This window comes from Pelobates fuscus, chromosome 9 (assembly GCF_036172605.1).
Source record: "Pelobates fuscus isolate aPelFus1 chromosome 9, aPelFus1.pri, whole genome shotgun sequence".
NCBI lineage: Eukaryota > Metazoa > Chordata > Amphibia > Anura > Pelobatidae > Pelobates > Pelobates fuscus.
The window spans coordinates 64,497,445-64,520,437 of NC_086325.1; the positions used below are offsets into that span (position 1 = coordinate 64,497,445).

The following is a 22,993-nucleotide window of genomic DNA, read 5'->3' on the forward strand; positions in this document are numbered from 1 at the left end:
GGGGACGGAGAGGAGCTGCGACGAGATCCTCGCACTGTTTAGAGCTAAGTAACCTCAATTTTAGGACAATGGGCTTAATTCATGAATTAAAAACTCCATTATTAGGAATTTTCAATTCTGCAGTGTTTTGAAATATGATAACTGAAAGTTGTGATTATATCAAAGATGCATTGTACAAGATTCAAATGTAAAATGTGTCAGTTTGTTGATGGGTTTTAGGTTCAGTTTATAGAAAAGGATCACATTTTAAGAAATTGTTAAATATTTACATAAAAAAAAAAAAAAAAAGTGTAGGGAACATGCCTATTTTTACTTGTATTGTTCCAGGAGGCCAACTTTTAATAGCAGTAAAGAAATTGCCAATTCAGGACATGGGGTGGCATCGCTGCCAAGGGCAAATTTCCAGCACACAAACAGAAAACGCTAGGTAATTTTATCACTAAACTTCAAATTGTTGCTAATTAAATCCAAAGCTCTAAATTGATGGACTTTTAATGTTTCTATGTTCTAGTCAAGAAACACACACACTGAATTCTAACTTTATTTATAGCTCTGAAGAAAGTATGAAGGACACAAGAAGATTTCAACCAAACCCTGCGCATGTAAATGTTAAAGGGACAGTAAAACACAATACCCACTACAGCTTATTATTCTCATTATGTATACAGTGCTAACATATGCCACAATGCTTTTCAGTGGGGATAAATAATGCAGACACAGTAAGGGCCTATTCAATAAATATCTTGTTTGCTTAGGCAAATTTGTCTCATTTTAATCAGCTAGATTACCCTGCATCCAGTTGTTAAAATCCCTTTCAGGCTCAACAGACAAAATGCTAACCAAATCAAATGGATCTCCTTGCTGCAATAAGATTAATTTCAATTCAGATCAAATTAACTTAAATAGAATTCCAACCAAATTATATATATGAATGTCTCTACTATAAATAAATGCCTCTAATGTAAATGCAGATTGGGGTGGATGATTATACGGTTAGACATCCTTAAGAATTAAGAAGGTTTGGAGAAGCAGTAAAGTAGTTTAACATTAAGTAATATTTTTTAGACCAGGGGAATTGCAACCAAAATGCTAAATTGGGGGAACTAATCTATATAGGCAACTTGGTTGCAATTTGCCTGTAAATAGTCAAATCTGGTATGCAGAGATTTGGCAGATTTTAAGCAGACAACCGATTTGCAGATGAATGGAAGTGCAAATTCAGCTGAAATAACTCAATCTGCCTTTTGTGAATAGCCAAATCAGTTAAAAATGGTTGAATTGTGATAACTGAACGTCGTTCTGCAGAAAGTGTATAGACACCATGCAAACAGGTAAAGTCTTGACTGTGGTTAAGAGGAAATATACAACTGCTATTTCCTTTTTATTTTATTAATCCAGGTTAAAAGGAAAAGTCAAAAAGGAAAAAAAACATCTGGTGAGAAATACTCGTGCAATTTTGATGTTTGCACTCATTAGATCCAAACACCAAGTATAATCCAATGTTGACCGGAACAATCATGGACCTTAATTCAAGGCATATTAGTATATGATAAAAGACCAAGGTAAATGTCTCTTTTTTCCATAGCACATGTCCCCCCCCCCCAGCCCCCATCTGTCTAAAGCAGACGTCCTGAAAGAATAAAACACAGAGCATACAAAAGCTAGAATTATTATATACATAACTGAACTTGTCTTGAGGTAAGTTTATATAAAGCACATTTACTTATATGAATTACTGTTCCTTTCAATCAATGTAACTGCATGTGCTGCTTGGCGGGCTGGGGAAGCAATATGTGCATTTCATGGACACAGTCCGAGCTGAAGTTTTTGCAGTAAGTTGTAAAGCACATTAGAAAATCAGAGTGCATACAAAAATTACTTCAAAGACAAAGTGCATTCTACTTGCAAGCCAATAAGACATAAACACTGTCCATGGCACATAATCTTGCCCTTAAAAGATTATACCGGGGCATGGATTATCCAATTAATGACCGCTCTATAAAGTAGCTGATGTTTGAAGGGAACAATAGGAAACCTAATGTTGCATTTCACATAGACCAGTCTGTTGGGGGGAGCGTAGTCTGGAGATTATTCAAGCCTAAAAGTCTTGATCACCTTAATAATGCTGAACTATCCATTTGAGAATAAACAGCAAAGATGCTTGAAGAGTACCTATTGTGGGTACACAAACTTATGTTGAGTTAAAAAAATAAAAATGTAAAAAAATAAAAAGAGTATTACTTTTCAGCTGTACATTGTGTTAGCAGTATTTTCGAAACAGAATGAAATAAAAATAGTCGCTCTGGTCAGTTGTCAGTCAATTTCCAGCATACAGAGACAAGATCAAGAAGTGAAAGCAGGAGAACACTCCTACAGGCAGCTTTGCTACACAGCAACTACAAAACATTAGCTGTAGTTGCTGTGATTATTTCTCTAGCGAGCAATCTTTGCAGAGCTATACAGGAGACTGATATTACTTTGTTTGATGTGCTGGGAATCAGAGAGGCAGTGTGCTCTGAATTGGGAATTGATTAGAAACAGAGCCAAACTAGTGGGGGAGCAGACAGTAGATGGATAGTGGCAGTTACATAAGTGCAATACACAAACCTGGCATAATCATGGTAGAGTTGGCACTGGAGAATATGTCAGGATTAAAAAAAATTTAAGAATCAGAACAGACAGGTCCAGTTAAGCAAATAAAGGCAAATCTTGCACAAATAACAAAAGAAAGCAGTAATTTTACTCTTCGTGCAGGTATTGGATACTTAACCCCTTAAGGACACATGACATGTGTGACATGTCATGATTCCCTTTTATTCCAGAAGTTTGGTCCTTAAGGGGTTAAAGGGCACAGTTCATGTCCCAAAAAACTTGTGCTCATCAGATTGAGCATAAGATTTTATCTATACATTGTGCTAACAGTTTGGCTGGAAAATGTATAGATTTGGAGAAAAACCCATTTAAAAACATGCACGTAAAGGCATTGACTGACAAGGGAGGGCAGAAGAGACCTCCCAGAGGAGGTTTCTCTGCTCTCCTCCCATAGCAATCACAGCGCATGCACTGTGGTTGCTATGGAAACCCCGGTTAGGGAATATAGAAATGGAGTGACGTCACTTTACTACGTTTCGATGCCGACAATGAAGCCAGCATGCAGATGTCACAGATGAGATGTGCCCTACTTGGGGAGGTGTCCCAAGCAGGGCAAATCAGAGAAGAACAGAGGTGTAGCGGAGTACGGCCAGGAGGTTACGCCAGGAAGTGTAACACCACGACACGGCGTTGGAACAGAGGAAAAGTGAGTAAATCTTTCCCTTATACATTGAATATTTATGATATATGGTGTATGAAATGTATGGAAGCTACTTTCGGCAAGTCATTTTTTCCATTACAGGTTCACTTTAACACCATTTTACGGACGCCCACTTTTGTTACGTTTAATCCACACACAAAATAATGTAAAGGTTATACATGTGACAGGGATATCTGTGGAGATAAATGATTAAAGAAGAAAGAAACAATTTATAAGGGTTGTCCTTTCTTATATGGCCTATTTATATACGCACACACTATTCTACGACCTGTACAAATATATACAATATTAACAGATGCAGGAGTGGGTCAGTATCATACAAATAAGCTCTGAAGGATCGGAATGAACAGTCTCCTTTCATTTGCTTTGCAGATGGAAAATAAATACAAGGGGATTTCATAATCTCCACCATGGTATTGCAAAATTATTTTGTGTCATGAACGTGTAAAGAAAAACTTTGGAATGAAAAGTAATTTTTTCCCCCCCTTATTTTCCTTAAAACAATTTTTGGCTGGAAACACTGATTTATTTTTTTTTTTTTGTCTTCTATAAAGGCGGTAAAAAGTAAAAAAAAAAAAAAAAAAAAAGAAAACCACCCAAAAAAAATAAGCACAAGACAAGACAGACACATTCTGACTGTATGTGTTTCAGAAGAGAAGCCAGACAGGCTCTGTTTGAGAGAGAGGGGTGTCTAGGTTTCAAATCGGCTACCCATGGTTTGCCAATGGACGGAGTTAAATAGAGAGCACAAATTGCGACAGTGTGTTGCATATTAAATTTAAGACCCTTTGCCAGCAAGAGAGTTAAACATGGCCAATATTAACAAAATTACAATATATTATTTAAACCAGGTTTAGTCAACCAAAGGCTCTTCCACCACTGTGGAACAACAGCTCCCATCATGCTTTGACAAAGAATCATGGCTATTGTAGCCCAGGGCAAAATAATAATTAAACTGGTAATAAAGGGTTGTTATTTCACAACCACCTCAGAGCTACCATTGACTATACTTAAGCTAAACATTAACAAACTAAACACAAATATAAATGTTAAATTAACCCCACATAATATTTCAAGTAAAAGGAAAGTATACGAGGATAGACATGTTCATAATTATTGGAGATGTTGTGCAAATACTTTTTTTCGATGGCTTCACTTAAAGTGCAAATGGTTTGAAGAAAAAAAAATATTAAAAAAAAATATGAATTTGATCTTTAAAGTTGAGTCAAACAAAAGATATTCCTCCTATGCCATATAAACAGCATTTATATAGCTCAAACAAACAATCTTAGCCATGCATTAGGAAGTACAATATAGTGGCAAGATTAAATACACAAACGAAAACTCCATTGCCAACACAGCCAACCAGCCCAAAGACTCTACATAGGGCTAGGCCTCCTGGTGACTTGAAGGCTTACTGGGGGTTCACATTCCTCCATGACTAGACGTGTTCCTCTTATGATAAGTTCATGATCTCCACTAGCAAGCTCTCGATCAATTGCATCCTCCGAGCTGTTACCCACGCCCCTCCTTGAACTGTTGGAAGTTACAGGATCCGTGCTCACAGTGGAATCTCCATATGTTAAACTTATATCGCCATCATTCAAGATGAGATCCGAATCATCATCATCTTTCAACTGCTCCTGGTTCTAAAATAAAAAAAAAAAAAGATTGTACTGGTATCAATTGGAATTCATGTTTAAAGATCATCCTACCAAGTTGTAAACATGTAACATACAAACACTGTAAAGCATTCAAACATCAGGGTTGCAGGCCAAGCTTCCAATAAGCAAAACATCAGCTTTTTGTGCTTCTCGGCTTGAAAAACCAGCAGTAACTTAGTTAGTGTCAATATAGAACTTTCCAAAATTGGTCCCTATGCTTACTTACAAGAGTTTGCTCCATGTACAAGCTACACCCTCTTCCAGAAAGAATATGTAAACATCAGATTGTATTATAGGCACAATGTTACCAATCCCCACATATCTAAAGGAAACAGGGGGAGAGCCCCCTCACTTTACACACCACATCTGTATGTTAGACTACATCCTGCAGACTATAACTAGTCATTTCCCTCACTACTGGAAATGAGGTGGGCACAATGTGGATAGTATTGGGGCTGGTAGAAAGCTCAAAGAAGGTGACAAGATAACAGTGAAAAAAAAGTTTATAATCAAGTTACCAATTTAAGCCCAGTTTAATTCTGTCAGGCCAAAGATTTTGTGCAGAAATCACGTCAACAATAGCAATAGCCCTCATACATTTATACTTGGATGTGCAATTGAAAAATACACATTTGAGCTAGATTGCAATGATTAAGAAATGTAGAATTGAAGAGGGTTGTCATGGTGTGCAAACAGATTTATGAGAAACCAAGAATGCCAGTCTGTCTTTTGTGTTTTTTAAATTTCACATTTTGTTTTAACATGAATGTGTTTACCTCATAAGCTTGTGGACTTGTTAGGCATCTGGCAATTGGCCCACAGCAACTGGGAAGTGTTGCCGTAAGTGGTGGCCCACTGTGTGTCAAAAGAGGTTTGAGATAACTGTGCAACTTAAGGAAGAGTAAATAAATAAAACATACCATAGCAAAATCTTCTCTAGGAAGTAGAATCTAACTCTGTATCTTTGCATCACCCTAAATAGTGTCCCCCTCCCCCCGCCACACAGACACACCACCCTGTTACAACCTATACTCTGTATATCATAGATATGCACTTCCCAGCTAGTTTTATAGCTTGGTATCTCACTGTGTAACTATGTCCCGATCCCGTAAGACTATAAGCTTGTTTCGGAAGGAAAGTAGGTTTTTACTAAATGTACTTTACAGCTTTACAAGCAAAACAATAATGTATGAAAAAGCAACGATTTCACAAACTCTTGACTTATTTGCTGCAAACACTATTAACCGTTAAGGATACTTGTGATCAAAGTTGTACCACAATCTAAAAAGCCAGGCACTCTCTGTTTTCGTACTCCTACGTTCGTTTTCAGGAACCCCCTAAAAGTAAATGAAGGTTACGATTTTAAATCCTTTAATACATCTGATCTACACATTATTTTATTAATATTACAAACACAAATATACATATTCAACATATCTATATATTTTATAAATATATATATATATATATATATATATATATATATATATATATATATATATATATATATACACACACACATACACACACACACACATATATACTCAAAAGAATCCCCTTTGCTTCACAAAAGAATCAAGGATCTAAGGATAACAGATGCAAAATTGCAGATGCAAAATAGGTGTGTTAAGAGAGACATTCTAGGCACCATAACCACTTCTCATTGAAGTGGTTGGAGTGCCCAGAATCCCCTGGCACTGTCCCATGTTCAACAGTTTTTCAACAATTTCCCCATTTAATAGGGATCTCCAGTCCCTCTCTGCTTCTCAGGCAAATGCTTACACATTATTCCAAGCAGTGGTGGGTGGCACTGATAGGCTGAGAGCGTCACAAACTGGTATGGCTATAGTGGCATTATATCCCGCATTAGCCAGTGGGCAGAGCTACGGGCAGCCAAGGACTCTTATTCAGTGTCAAACTGATCGAGATTGATTTCATACTAAACAGTTGCATCAATGAGAAGAAGTGATTATCTTACCTAGTCTACCTTTAAGGATTTTATTACTGACACGGACATTTGTGTAAGTGATTTTGTTGAAGCAAAGAATGTCTATTTATTTTTTTAATTAAATTGTTGAAAGTGCTCCATCCCAAGAGCCAATGCCCAATTTAGATTTGTAGCTACAATGTGACTAGACTTTGCTTTCATAAAATAGCAGTGAGTACTGTGCTCTCCAAAGCCTATTTGTCCTCTGTACTATATTAGTACAATATTAACAGGGTTATTCACTAATATGAGTATGCAACGTAAATTTCAACCATAAGGCCAAACTAGCCAGATTCTGCAGTGAGCGTCCAGTATCCCAAATATGCTTCCACTTTGGCTTTACTGGCATGACAACACACCATGTATCAGGTAGTACAGGAAGAAATATTTTATTTGTGTTTGACCCTGGAGGCCTTATGAAGATTACTACATTAAATCATCATGCACACAAATATTTCAAGAGCTTAAAAATATATATTTTGTTCTTCCCCTGTGCAGAGTCAATAGCTCAAACTGCAAACACTGTTTGGAATGCTGTGATAATTTGGGATGTATACAATCCTAGCCTGTATCATGTTATGTAGCTCTGCTGGTATCTAGTGTGATTAAATCACAAAGCCTCAGGAGGGCAAATATGTGACATCTCAGAGTGCCACCCACACATCTGAAAAATAAAAGCATGTTTTACCAAGTTTTTACATTTCTCTGGAGTTAGATCACAAGTTATGTTTGTGTAATCACTCTGGAAAACAGATTTTGGGATAAACCTTTAGACGTAAACTCAAGTTTGAATTTTCTCACACAAATACCAGACAAACTCATCTCATCTATAGATATTTGTCACATTCCTAAACATTTGCCAAATGTCTGAGAAGAATGCAGAATATAAACTCAAATGTGAATTCTTTATTCTTTAATGTGACATTTTAAATATGCCAAATGTCTATGGAACACAAATGCCACAAGTCGGAAAACCATTAAACAATAGGGAATTTAAAATATATTATATAGATATTTACCATTTGGTCGTGGTCTGCATCTACACCCACCCTGAAAAAGAAACAGATTAGGTTATTTATATGTTCTAATGATATATGACACAAAACATAAACGGGTACTTCTTCCTAAAAATGCATCTGCTATTACCTTATTGTGCCTACAATTTTTCATTCAATGACAAAATAAGGCAGGTTCCTACAATCAGTCTAATCTTATTGTAGCAAGTATATTTTATATATGTCTTGTGTCACTGTGACAAAACATAGTGCACTATCCTTTGTTTGAGAATCGCAAAACGAATATAGATTTTTTTTAGTCCTTTGTATGAGGGCATTATTTCTATGGTGATCAATTGAAACACCAAAGGGGGGCGGAGCCTGACTAGCGAGCTCTGCATGAGCTCCTGCTGTACAGACTCAAACTATGCTGCTATCTCGGACTACAGTGCTGCGATTTCCTAGGCCTGAGAAATCACTACTGCCATGGACGCTTTGCAGAGACCCATACGCGGCATAGGGTGCAGACACCAGGCGGAGGTTTTCTCAAACCTACCACAGAGCTGTACTTAGATTCTTTTTTATAATTTCATACTCTGTGCTTTAATATCCCTGCTATTTGCATTTTTGTTTTTAATATTTTTATTGTTTTCATAATAGAAACGCATATATCAGAATGATTTGTGGTAAAGCAAGAAGTTGCCCACGCAGGGGCGTAAGCATCTGGAAATATAGGTGCAAACATTTTGTCGCTTACGCAGAAGCGGATTTGTCATAGCTTGTATAGAAAAACATAGTCAGCGAGGGCAAGTATGTGCACCAGGGATACAATGTAGCTTTACAGTTGCATGTTAGTGCGTATTATTTAACATAACCGAACATTACATAAGCCTACTACACATAGTGTAGTCAAAGTGTGTCACCATATATGCATATCTCAGAATGTTATTTCCATTGAAATCTGAGCATTACAACAATGTCAAGATAGTACATTTATTTAATAGCTATTTATGTCAGGTGATTCTATTCGTGATGTAGTTGGTAATGAACTGCAGTCGCCTAACATGTAGTAGTGACGCTGACCTTTATCTAACTGCACTTGATATGACAGCGTGTAAAAGAGCATTAAATGTAGGCTTATGCGGTCCACTTGCTTTATAGGATCCGTGCAAGCATTTAGGCACGTATGCTGTGTTCACGCAGTATAGACTTTTAAGCGTCTGGTGTTTTAGTTAATGTAATAAAAGGAGCGAGTACAGAAAAAATCTACACAGAAGTAAAAAATGTTCTTGCCTATAGCATGCAGTATAAATCCTATTCTTGTACCGTATTCGTCCTTGTATTAGGTGTATTTTTTTTTTCGGTGTACCTGGCGCTCAATGTGCGGCTGGGAGTATCTCAGTGGTTCGTGTACGCTGAGTATTGAGTATCTCTCGGTGCTGCTGTGTTGCAATCCTATTCTTGTACCGTATTCGTCCTTGTATCAGGTGTAGTTTTTTTGGGTGTACCATGGTGCTCAATGTGCAGCTGGGAGTATCTCAGTGGTTCGTGTGCGCTGGGTATTGAGTATCTCTCGGTGTTGCTGTGTTGCAGCCTGCTTGAATGTCTGGTTGTCTTTACGTGCAAGTGCCGTTTTTGTATCTCTGCCGCTAAGGCCTATTGTGTCAGCTCTTGGTGATAGCGTAGTGTGGCTCGTCTATTCGTGTGGCTGATTCGGTTCCTATGTGTTGTTTCCCGTTCGGTTATGCTGATGTCGTGTACTTATTGGTGTTCGGTATGTGGTGCCCTTTTTTGTTTGTAGTATCCCTTTGTGGTAGGTTTGTAGAGCGCTAGTTAGGTGTGTGTGTGTGTGTGTGTGTGTATGTATGTATGTATGTATGTGTGTGTGTGTGTGTGTGTGTGTGTCGTTACGAACTGTTAGGCTTGTGTCTCCTGTGTGCGTTCTTCTCTCCTATGCTAACTGCGGTGTCGTCCCTCTCTGCGTCTCGGTTGTCTGTGTGTCTATGTTGGGTCTTGTTTCTTGTGGCTCTGTGTAGGGTTGTGTTGTTCGTAAAGTGTCTCTCGTCTGTCCTGTTGAGCGGGGGTGGCCCGTTTAGGTCTTTCAGTCTCTTTTTGCTTCTGTGTCCATCTCGTGTGGTGTGTTAGTGGGTCAGGTCAGGGTTAGGTACGGGGAGGTGGGATTGGTGTTTGGGTGGGGGGTTATACGTGTTTCCTTCCCCTGCCCCCCTCCGCCGCACCCCTCCCGGTCTCCCAGCCGTCCTCTCCCCTCCCACGGCCCCTCCGGTTACTGCGGGGTCAGGCGTCGTTGAAAGTCGTTTGATGTGGTTATCCTCATCCAGTGAAACCAGCGTTTGGTGCATCGGTCTCTGTGTTTCGGGGTATTTGCCTTCATGTCCTCGTATTTCCTGGTGGTTTCTACCTCTTCCACCCATCTCGATATCGGGGGTATGTTTGCCTGCTTCCAATAGTTGGGGATAATTGCTTTGGCTGCGTTGAGCAATCGCGGTATTATGGATTTGCTGTATGTCTGCGTGGCCATGCTGGTATGATGGAGGAGAAATGCTGCCGGGGACCTTGGGAGCATCTCGTCCGTTACTTCGTGTATTATGTCTCCAACCGTGTCCCAAAATGGCTTTAGCCGTGTGCATGACCACCAGACATGCAGAAATGTGCCTGCTTCCTCCCCGCATCTCCAGCAGGTGTCTGGTATGTCTGGGTTCCTAACGTGCAGTGCCGTTGGTGTCAGATACCATCTTGTAGGAGTTTTCTTGTAGGCGAGCTGAGCTTGGCATTTTTTGTACCAGGGCGAAGCATTTGTCCCAGTCTGCTTCCGACATGGTCTCGTCTAGGTCTTCTGCCCAGTTCCGTATGCAGGGTGGTGCCAGTATGTATCTACTGGTGGTCAGTATTGTGTATATCTGTGAGATGGCTCGGGGAGTTTCCGTGGCTTGTGTGCAGAGGCGTTCGAATTGTCTATTTGCATTTTTGTCTCCTACTCTACGGTTGGAATTGCATGCTACCATTTAAGGGCATTATGCCCTCAATCTTTTTGTTAAGTTTATTCTTCTTGATACACATGCTTAAGATGCGCCTTGTTTAATTACATACATCACCTTACTCTGTCATGATTAGAGGGCTTTCTCTGATTTAAGCTTAAATCAGCACAGGAAAAATACTAGCTCAGTTTGATTCCTACAGTTTTATTCTTTTGACCTCTACACATGATGGCAATTAACTCCCAACAATACTGCAGTGAAACAACCTAGCATTACATTATATCACCTGAAACAAAAAAGCCTGAATAGTCCAAGTCTCAGCTTGTCTAATCTCAAGTGTAGTCCATAGCGATGTATGTGCTAGGCAGAATTTGTACAGTGAGGCATGTCTACTCAGCAAATCTTCTTATGGACATAACTACCTGTATAATCAATTAGTTGACATCACTCAGTGAAAGCTTATGCCTAATCTACTTTATCTTGTTTTATGTTACTTAATTTTCTTTAAAAATTGTGCAACGTATTTCCATGCCATGCACCAATATATATGATAATGATTGTCTGCTGATGCTGTCGTGGCATTGCAAACTTGGTTGTAACTACCCGCACTACAAAAATAAAGAATTTATTAAAAAAAACAAAACACCAAAGTGATGTGGGTGTTGTTCAGCCTAAAACATTGTACATGTCAGACTGTGTAGTCTGAGATTATTTAATGCATGATTTGTATGTAACTCTAAAAGGAACACTCCAATTAGCATAATCGGTAGAGAATGCTGTAGTATTAGTGGCTGTGGTGTCCTTCAAACAGAATGATATTACATCTCACCTGGTACCTAGAACGGTTTGACAAATTACTCTGGGAGGGCTGTAGTGTTCACAGAGTTTGGAGTGTTCTTTTAGATTTAGATTGCAAGCCTCATGAACACTATTGTTATGTCTGCATGTGTATTTGTAGATAAAATTATTTTTTGTGATATTACTCCTTTTTTCTCCCTACATTTTGGGAAATATACAGTATGAATTTACCTCTCAATGTTCTCTAGTTACCCAGGATGGAGCACAAGGAAAAAAACTTTTTTCTTTTCAAAAAAAGCACAATGGTAGCGCTTAAGATTTCAAAAGGTCGCTTAATTTTTGCTACCACACACTCTCCGTGTACAAAGATATAAGGTGACACCTAATGGCCAAATGTGGACAAGCATGGGTAGAATGAGATATATATATAGGTTTCTTTAATTAGATTATAAGTGATCCTTTAGAATACTCAATATGAAATGAATCAAGTGGAATGGATGCCGATCGTCCTGTCTGTGAGAATGAGCCAGTAAGAGAGTCCATACATTCTGGGTATGCCAAATGAACTAAAAAACAAGGACTTTTTGTTTAATGCATGGCACCAGCATGAAAGGTTTCAGTACTCTCCTTTACAGATGTTACAGAAGAGGGGGGCAGGAGGGGAGGTTGTTGCTTTTACAATGGAAGAAGTTTTTTTTTTTTGTCTCAAACTTCACCAGGTCCTCTCCACTGCCGGGCAGAGATTAAAAATCATAGAATAACAAACACGGTTTGTTTTGTTTGTTATTTTTCCTTTTTTGTGTAAGCTTACAAACTGAAGGTACCGTATTCACTCTAATCTAATGCGCATTCACATTTTGAAACCTGAAAGCAGAAAAAATTATAATTCAGGCGAATGTAATGCGCATTTGTACGAGGAGATACCGGGGGGTGGGTGTGAAATTCACATCGCGACATAAATGCAAAGTACAGCTTTACTGTACACAGAAACCAAGTCTTGCATTCCTGTCGCAGCAATGTGAATTTCGCCCCCGTGAATTTGCGTTGTATGTCTGTTGCATCTAATGTGCCACTTGTACTTGAATTTAATGCGACATCAAATCTAATGTTCATTAACATTTTAGAGACTTTATTTTGCTATTAAAGGAGCGCATTAGATTCGACTTAATATGGTAATTTGGTCACATTGGGCACATATAATGCAGTGTATAAAAGTATTGCTTGAAATCAGCTTGTTCAGTAAATAATAGACTACATTTACTTTTTAAAACCATACTTTTTGTTACAAAGGGAACTACAAAGTCTGTATATGTTAAGAACATGTGAACTATAAGAATTAGCTTACTGGGCGAACAACTGCCCAAATCAACATCATCATGTAGATAAAGGTTATGAAGATTAAATAATACAGTTAAAATATGTTTAAATTTCCATTTTTAATGGGGAGATTAACATAATTGTTTCCTTACCTTATATTTAAGCATGATAACATTGCTGTTGTGCCCCCACCAAATACCCAGACCGTGAAAAATACAATTAGAAGTGTTGTGGAGAACATCATTTGTCTTGCATAGGTGGCAGTGTCTCGAAACGCCAATGCAAAGGCCATTGCTCCACGTAACCCTAGAAATTAAACATTTTCAAATTAATGGATTTACATATTTGGCAACTGGATATTTAAAGGGATACTATAGGCATCAAAACAACTTTAGCTTAATGAAGCAGTTTTAGTGTATAGGTTATTCTCATGCAGTCTCACTGGCTCAATTCTTTGTAATTTAGGAGTTAAATCCCTTTTGTTTCTGTCCATGCAGCCGTTGCCACACCTCCACTGGCTGTGACTGATACAGCCTGAGTGAAACAAAATGGTTTAATTTCTAATCAGATGTTTACTTGCTTTAGAAGTTTTTTATCCTGTTCTAAATTGAACTTTAATCACACACGAGGCTTCTTCAGGATTACAAGGCTATTAACAGAGCAGGGACTAAGATTCTAAACAGAATGTGCAATAAAGGCAGTTTAAACATTAGATCTCTGTTTACAGGAAGTGTTTAGTGAGGTTGTGTTAGTCACATGCAGTGAGGTGTGACTGGTACTGCATAAACAAAGTGATTTAACTCCTAAATGGCAAAGAATTGAGCAGTGACACTGCAGGGGGCATGATCTATACACCAAAACTGCTTCATTAAGCTAAAGTTGTTTTGGCACCTATAATGTCCTTTAACTAAAAACTGGAGAAGGACCAAGATGTTTATGACAATGTGTGGGTGTTTTCTAGCAAGATGTTGAGGTACCAATTGTAAACCTTACCATAAAGGAAAATAAAGCACCATAACAACTTTAGTTTAATGACGCAGTTGTAAAATATAGGTCATCCTTCTGCAGTATCACAGCTCAATAATCTGCCATTTCGCTTTTTTTCTACAGTCCTAGCCACACCTCGTCTGGTTATGATTTACACAAAATTACACACAATTCTCCCTAAAGAGATCTATTTTGTAAGTTTCTGTTATTTCATAATGTGTTTAATTAGTTAGCATCTCTTACTCTTTTAATTGTGTGCTAGAGCCTGCTGCAGCCACTTGTGTGTGAATAAAGTTTGATTAAAAGAGTAAGAGATGGGAATTTCTAAAGAAAACACACTGTGCTGTAAGATTCTTTGAAAAATTAAACCTTTTCTTAATAGAGGCTGTGTGAGACACAGCAAGGGATGGTGTGACTACAGCTGCATAAACAAAGTGACTTGACTCCTAAATGGCAGAGAATGTAAGAGAGAAACTGCAAGGTGTGATCTACACAACAAAAACACAACTAGCTCTATACATAACCGAAGTAACATCAAAAACAAACAAAGATGAAGGTCATGCTAGTTATGACCTGACGTTTCAGGGCAGATAGGTTATCACTACATATTATTAATTGATTAGACTGATTTAAAAGTTACTTTTCCTCTGCGTAGGAAACGCAGTCACGTACATGCGACATACTATGTCTATTATGTCATCACTGTCTATTATTATTGGATTACTCTGTTACGAATGTTAGCTTTCCTCTGCGAAGGAAAAATCGTTCTTTACATACTTGCTGTATCAATAAAGATCTATTTCAAACAAAAACACTCCATCAAGCTAAAAGGTGTTCGAGCCAATATGGCTTTGAGCTGAAATGTACGCATTAAGTGAATGCAGGTCCCCTAAGATCCAAACCAAAGCTACACATGGAGTTAGTTTAAAGACTATTGGAAGCTAAAGGAGAGCTTCCAGCTAGATACATTTTAAAGGTATTTTTCCTGTTGACCTGTTCTTGTGTTTCCTCTTTATACCATCACTATATAACCGTGGCAATAGGTATTCAACATTGTGTGGAAAAAAACCTCAGATTCAGTAGATATGTAATTTCACTTGAAAATCTTCAGTAACGTAGTAACGAGTGAAAATGGTTACATTTCCAAGGCCTGTGTCAATTATTGTAGCTAAAAAAACAAAAAACAAAAAAAAATACCCTAGCAAGATCAATGAAGCATAAATTATGGCAAGCTGCATAGAATGTCACAGGACACAGGTAATGAAAATGGAGAGGAGATGAAATGATGCAAAGAATGATTGGCATAAGTATTATGGGGGGGGGGGGGGGCAGGTGTGCATGAAGTGGCAGTGGGATTGGGATAAAGAGAATCTCCAAAAAGATGGAATGAATAGGTGTCATCTGGGACTGCTGATTTTATTAAGGGCTACACACCTCTCTAGGTATTGGCCCAAGTGATGTGCACACAAATCATGTATATTTATTGGGATATGCAGTCTAAACCACTGTTTAGCATGATTATAGCCATGCCCGTATGGGTTTGTTCATTTAGTAAGGTTTACGGTCAATGCAGAAATTCTGAGAAACTCTCATTAACACTGTGTGCCACTTGCTCTTATACCTGCAAACATCATCATATGCTGGAAGTTTGCCCTAATTTTATTTCTCCGACCCAGATTAAGTAAAAAGGAAAGAGGGTAAATATTGGCTGCTCTTCCAAGAAACACAGCAATCTGGATAATAGAGGTTAAGGAAATACATACTTATTTTATTAAAAATATACATTCTAGTAGCATTGCTACATAAACTCAATATATGGGTCTCACACATGCCCGCTATATAGGGCAAACATTCAAACTGTGAAATGTTCATAAGATGTTACATAACATCTTTATAATCTATTCAGTGCCATTTCAGAAGGCATGTATACAATTTTATTCTATCTCGCAGCTCTGTATTAGTCCCACTGAGATGGACAGCAGAACGGACATCCTCTGCCAATATATACATGCCCAGGTCCCTACCTCCCCGAGTAGCAGCTACTTGTATTGTTAGAGGTTCAAGAGTATGCTGCAAGAAGTCCAGTTAATTTTTGCTGGACAGAGAGTTCTAAGAGATTAAAAAAAAAAAAAAAAAATCTAACAAAAACAATAAAAAAAAAAACACATATGAGGATCCTAATAGATGTGCCATGGGAGATGTTTGCCTACTTCCACTGCTACAAAAACAAACACAGAAGCAGAAATAGAGGAGAGATATACCAAACAAAAGTTGATTTAATCAAACCACTAGATCCACACACCAGTGGGACATTCCAAGGATGCCCCAGGGCTTACCCTATAATACAAATAGAAGAAAAAGATAGCACTTCTCATGTAAGTTTTTTTTTTTGTTTTGTTTATAATGGTCTGATGGTATAGGTATTAATTGATAAATGTATAATACAGCTTTTTTATTTTTGGGTCCATTATCTTACCACGTCCTTCCCATACTTTTATCAAGGTGGCATAGGAGTAGCCTCATAAGGCTTGTACCTTGGATTTCCTTCAGTTATATTATTTACCCTTAGTCTAACTATGGTTATTAGCATCTATACTGTTTAAATATCCAAGTGGCTATTCTCACACGTGAAGTGCTATCTCTTTCTTCTACTTCCACTGCTAGCAGTCAATTGACAGAAGCAGCAGGGACTTTAAATGTGTATATAGAATTTTGGTTTGTTTTTCTAAATTATTTGTGCAGACGCAAATAAAGCTGTATCACGTCATATAAAAGGATACGTAACAATGAACTGTGAATTCGAGGAAGGTAATGTCATCTTAAGTTTCTGGAGTCACCGAGTTCTCCAGAACCCCTTCATGGCATTATTTTCCCATAATACACAGTTCTCCGATATGGGTCCTATATGTACACATTAAAAATAGTGGTCTCTTTACCTATAATGTGACTTTTTTGTTTAGGTAGTGGCTGTAACAGGGTAATTTTAATAACCTGAGTGCAACCGGAAGGCGTTTTGCAGATACATTTTTTCACAACACTCCAAAACACAAAAGTTTGTGTCTCATTACATTGTTACCGTCAGGAAAAAGGATACAAAGGCACCAACAATAAATGTAGGATTGAAGATGTGATTCTGGAAAGTAAATAAAGCCAGACCCATATAGGAAAAAATGAAGTTTTCTGCCAAAAAATTCAAAAGCTCGAAGAGCTGAAAAGAAAAACAAGAGGCAATGATTAGTAAACGACAGTTTAGATGCTATTGACAGTTACATGTTAATAAAACAGGTTTTGGTACCATGCCATTTCACAGATATTGTGTATTCCACCCATTGGCACATCGTGAGACAATATAGCTACATTATTATCTCCATTTATATAGCGCCAACAGATTCCGTAGCGCTTTACAATATTATGAGAGGGGGATTTAACTATAAATAGGACAATTACAAGAAAACTTACAGGAATGATAGCTTGAAGAGGACCCTGCTCAAATGACCTTAACAGTCTATAGGAGGTGGGGTATAAAACACAACAGGACAGGAAATAGCAATCAAATAAGGTGGAGTAAAGCGGAGTTGGAGGAGAGAGTAGAGTGCTGCCCTTTAGGAGAGAGCAAGAGACAGGTATGTGAAGTAGAGGTTACTCTGGGAGGCCATAACTTTCCTAAAGAGATGGGTTTTAAGTCACTTCTTAAACGATTGGAAACTAGCGGAGAGTCTGATGGCGGTAGGCAGGCTATTCCATAGGAAGGGAGCCGCCTGCGACAAGTCTTGCAAGCGCGAGTCGGCAGTACGGGTGCGAGCAATGGACAGGAGAAGGTCACAGGCAGAGCAGAGAGACCGAGAAGGGGCATACCTATGGATCTGTAAGGAGATATAAGAGGGGCTAAGATTATTCAGTGCTTTATAGGTATGGGTTAGCACTTTGAATTGTCTCCTATAGTATACAGGAAGCCAATGTAAGGAATGAGGAGGGTGAGGTGTGAGAGGACCGACTAGAGAGGAAAATCAGTCTGGCGGTGGCATTCATTAGACTGTAGAGGGGCAATAAGGCTTTTGGGAAGACCAATCAGGAGAGGGTTACAATAATCCATGCGGGAAATTACTATAGCATGGACAAGCCCCTTGGTAGCATCTTGCGTAAGAAAGTGGCGGATGTGGGCTTTGTTTTTAAGTTGGATTTTACAGGATTTGGCAACATACTGGATGTGAGGCTCAAAGGTGAGGCCAGAGTCAAGTATGACGCCAAGACAGCGCGCTTGCAAGGATGGACTTATGTGGATACCACTGACTTGAAGGGAGAGCAAGAGAATAGGATCAGTATTAGGTGGAGGAAAGACAAGGAGTTCAGTTTTTAGAGAGATTGAGTTTCAGAAAGCGGGACAACATCCAGTCAGAGATGGAATAAAGTCAAGCAGTGACACGTTGCAGGACGGCAGGGAAGAGGTCCGGGGAGGAGAGATATATCTGGGTACCATCAGCGTACAGGCGGAAGTGGAATCCAAAAGAGGCCATAAGTTTGCCAAGAGAGGCAGTATAAAGAGAAGATAGAAGGGGATCAAGGACAGAGCCTTGGGGGACTCCAACCGAGTCAGGACAAGGGGAGGAGGTATCCTTGGAAAAGGAGACGCTGAATAAACGTTGGGAGAGATAAGAGGAAAACCACAAGAGGACAGTCACAGAGACCGAGCGATTGAAGAGTTTGAAGAAGGAGAACATGGTGTCAAAGGTAGCAGAGAGGTCAAGAAGAATTAGTATGGAGTAGTGGCCTGTGGATTTAGCTGCGATTAGGTCATTAGTAACTTTGATAAGAGCAGTCTCCGTAAAGTGGAGAGGGCGGAAGCCAGATTGAAGAGGGTCAAGGAGAGAGTTGGAATTGAGGAAACAAGACACGTCTTTCCAGAAGCTTTGAGGAAAAAGGGAGCAGGGATATGGGACGATAGTTAGAGGGGGAGGACGGGTCAAGATATGTTGGGTTTTTTTCAGGATAGGTACTACAGTGGCATGTTTAAGGTCAGCAGGGATGACACCAGAAGAGAGAGAGCAGTTGAAGATGTGTGTTAAGAAAAGCACAAGACAAGGGGAGAGAGCTATGAATCCTCACTCGATAACCCCATTTTTTTTTTAACATAAATAGACCAGAATCCTCACTCCATAACCCAATTTTTTAAAATCACACAAAATAATTCTCATCGGGAGAGCAGGGTTAACAAAATCATTAAACACTGTATTTTACGTCTTCTTTTAAAGAATGGAATGACTGACTTGTCAATCAATGAAATACTGACCGGTGCAGCCTGAGACTGGAGCTAAGCAGTCTACTGCTAGACAATATACAAGTAGACATACCTGTTTTGTTCTGAGTTGAGACTCTGTTGATAAGTTGTTATAGGTATAATGCGCCTGAGTAATGCCACAAAACAAAACTGCAACAACACCTGTAGACAGAGTCAATAATGGTTAATATCCTCTATCACCCATTTCCCAACACAGCAGAAGAAATTCTAACACACATAATACATAATGAGAACTATAATAATTAGGAAATACATATAGAGAGCAGTTTTTACCCAAAAGCATTCAAGGTTCTCAATGCATAGTTTCAGTCTCCTGAAATGACATTAATTTCAACAACCTTCAAAAGATGAAAGGCAAGAAATAAAACCAATGTCCAATAGGTTAAAACTGGTAGACAGGGGTAAAAAAAAAAAAAAGGTATGTGCATTAACCAATCGCACTCTCTGTGTCATTTAAAAAAACAAAAAACAAAAACACAAACACACTCTAAATGCATGACACCTCATTAAGCTGAAGTAGGTAATTTCTGCCCATACAGGAAATTCTAGTCTAAGATTCAACTGCTAAACTATTACAATTCTGTATCATTAGTTCCTTTTTTCAAATAGTATTTTACACTTTCATGATTGATGTACGACAATTTATTATGGGAAAAGCACTCACGGTATATGGAATGCCAGAACATAGTGTATACATGTCACTGTACAATTTTGCATTAAATTAAAAACACAAAACTAAATAGTACATTTAGCTCAGCATTGCTGCCGCCCAGGAGTAGTGGGAGCTTGAGCGCAGGACTTGATTTTGTGTATTTGCCTTTTGCATCACACAGCCATGTTACAGCCCACCCCATGTGTTTCCTATTAAGGGTTAGTAAGTATGTAGGGGTTTAGAAAAATACCCCTCTCTGTCTCATTAGAGATTTTCTTTTGCCTTAAGCTGAAGCAAGCAAGGTGAATTGTTAGTGAAGGACCCACCTAAGAGGTTTGCCTTGACTTGGTAGGTGGGCTTACACCTGATGGCCATTGGAGTGATACTAAAAATCTCCATTTGTTTAAATATGCATAGGGATCTGGAATAGTGCGCAAGTAACTTATTCTTTGGTTTTTATTAAGCTCAGCATACCTTTCAGCACTCCTAAAAATAATCCGGATAAGGAGTTGAATTTAAATTCAGGGTAGCAGCCTGGAATGCAGTTGAATCACAGATTTTAGCAATGCAATGTGTTATTATTGTATGTTGGTAATGCACGGACAGAAGATTGAATTCGCCATTAAACATATTTAGAACTAACATTTATTGTATTGTTGTTTGTTTTGTCGTGATTTTCTTAACTAAACCAAAACAATTTGAATAGAATCGTGTAATCCAGAGTGAGAAAATCTTGGAGAGTTGAATACTTTTTCAACTTTTGGTCATCTAATTTTTGATTGACCATTAATGTCCAAGCCTAACCTCACTCGCTGTGAGAGGGAGCATTGGAGATAAGTAAAGTATAACAGTCCCAAATCCCCAAACTTCCCAAACCCAAGTCCATGAAAATGTGGATTGCTAGGAAAAGAAATAATCTGGTCTTATTATGAAAAAATACCCTCGGTCCCTAAGGGTTTAGAGCAGAGAGGTGAGAAAATTAAATAAAAATGCATTGTACAGGGCAGCAGAAATGATTTAGCTTGCCTGCAGGTAAGAAAATAATATTTCCCCTCATACCTGTGTAACCACATGCCTCAGCAAGGAGAAAGGTGCTCCAGGACATCAAGAAGAACAGACCCGTCTCTAAAAGTGGAAACTCACGCAGTTTGGTGAACTTTGTGACGTAAAAGTTTGTCAAGGCTCATACAGAACACACATTTGTAAAATGAGTTTTAGTCTAAAACAACAGCCTAAGCACAAAAACACAATGAGGAACAAAACAAAAAAATAACTGATTATGTATGGCTATTAAATGTGTACATATTTATTTATTTATTTTAGAGATTTTGAACATTGTGTTTGCAAAATATATACATATATATTTTTATAGTTTTTTTTTTTTTTTTAGAGAATACACCCAGTGATTTAATACACAATGCAATACGTTTCTTGCATCTATTACTGAATGTTTGCCAACGTGGCCAAACTGGTCCATATGGTACATTTCTGTTTCTTAAAATAAAATTTGACAAAAAAAAAAAAATCTATAAATTCTAAATCTCTATTAATACCTTTTAAAAGAATCTTGAGAAGAGGGGGCGGGGCCGGGCCGCCGAGCTGAGCGGTCGCAGGACGGATCAGCTCCTGCTAAATTTGACCTTTTTAGCCTGTAAACCATGCTTTAGGAGGGAGTGAATGGTCCGCGACTGCGACCCCCGATGTCCTTGGGCTACCAGAGCTGAGGAGAGGCTTGCTCCTGCAGTTCTAGTCCCTCAGGGGAGAGGTCCCTGCGGCCACAGGCGAGACCTTACCTGGCAGTGAGTGGAGTGGACGGCCGCCGCACCACTATCCTGCCCACTGGAGCCCGACAAGCACAGATACTGCCGGCGGACCCGGTCCCGACTCCCCCCCCTCTGGACCGGGGGGGTGATCCCGGTCCTCACCCTGAAGCAGGACTCAGAAACACCACAGCGCACGCCCCAGGCCTAGATCCAAGATGGCGGAGGCCATGTGCGCAGACACAGAGCTGCAGAGCCTGATGCAGACACCACTTGGTCCGGCGCGCAAAGCAACGAGCACTACCCGACCTCGGATTAGACGGGCAGGGCAAAACCTAAACATGGGGCCGACCGCAGGAATAAGGAAGCGGACAACACATAAAGGACATTACCATAAAAGCTCTGGCAAGTATCGGAACAACCACCGACATCCACACCCGCGCAAACCCGCTGGCGGCACCGACCGGAAAAACAACACGTTGGATAGCAGCCTTAGACCTGGGCTATTTGGGTGCCCTGGCGAGACAGAGCTCCACCTTCTGGCTGTGAGGGAGAAGCTAAACGTGCCACCCAAAGAAGGGACTATCTACTTCAGCACGTGAGTGGCATCGGGTGAAGATTTTTGCAACCATAGGGACTCTTTTCACCACAGCTGAACATGGTCCTTAATCACACTCGTTTTGCATCCCCTGATTTGTGGTTCCCTGCAGCACTGTATTGTTTTGTTTTTCCATTATTGTCTCTGTCCTATCTCCGCAGTCTCCTAATACAAGCAAGACAAGTGCCCTGTGGGTAGTCAGACTACTGTCATGTCTCCCAAGCGTTTCATGTCACATAGGTGCAGCACTAGATTACCTAGATTACCTCTCATGTAGTCAGCCAGCGCAATGTATGTCTTATGTTAATTAGGTGAATGTACCTGCAATGTTAACTCTACTGTAACCCTTATCTCAAACTCGTAACCCACATTTGTAAAAAAGCTAGACTAAGCCAGTATCACACAAACTGACTGTTACTTGAAGTTGCTCAAAATTAGCTGAATAGAAATGCCAGCGATGTTACCTGAAGTTAAGAGACACATTCAGATGTTTAAACCCTCTATTGTTTATTGCTTGAAATACCTCTAAACAAAAATTGTGCTAGATTTCCCATGTACCCTTATACTGAAATGTGTATAATGCGTTGGAGGAATGCCTTTGGGGTACCTCACGACCATCTGTTATAAGCT

General features: G+C 39.2%; 1 protein-coding gene across 2 annotated transcripts in view; it reads right to left on the reverse strand.

The window, feature by feature from the left end:
• Nucleotides 1-2,486: 2,486 nt before the first annotated feature.
• The window catches only part of SLC9A6 (solute carrier family 9 member A6), a 48,541-nt gene continuing 28,034 nt past the window's right edge, over nt 2,487-22,993 (reverse strand). Inside the window, exons 8-16 of one of the 2 annotated variants that reach the window (XM_063432027.1) lie at nt 21,065-21,165; nt 19,406-19,494; nt 17,152-17,265; nt 15,679-15,790; nt 13,223-13,376; nt 7,984-8,014; nt 6,235-6,314; nt 5,754-5,859; nt 2,487-4,962 (exon numbers count right to left, since the gene is read on the reverse strand). In XM_063432027.1, coding sequence (XP_063288097.1) covers nt 4,693-4,962; nt 5,754-5,859; nt 6,235-6,314; nt 7,984-8,014; nt 13,223-13,376; nt 15,679-15,790; nt 17,152-17,265; nt 19,406-19,494; nt 21,065-21,165 — 1,057 coding nt within the window. In that variant the 3' untranslated portion in view covers nt 2,487-4,692. Of the gene's footprint in view, nt 4,963-5,753; nt 5,860-6,234; nt 6,315-7,983; nt 8,015-13,222; nt 13,377-15,678; nt 15,791-17,151; nt 17,266-19,405; nt 19,495-21,064; nt 21,171-22,993 lie in introns of both variants that reach the window. The other variant, XM_063432026.1, reaches the window with a different exon arrangement.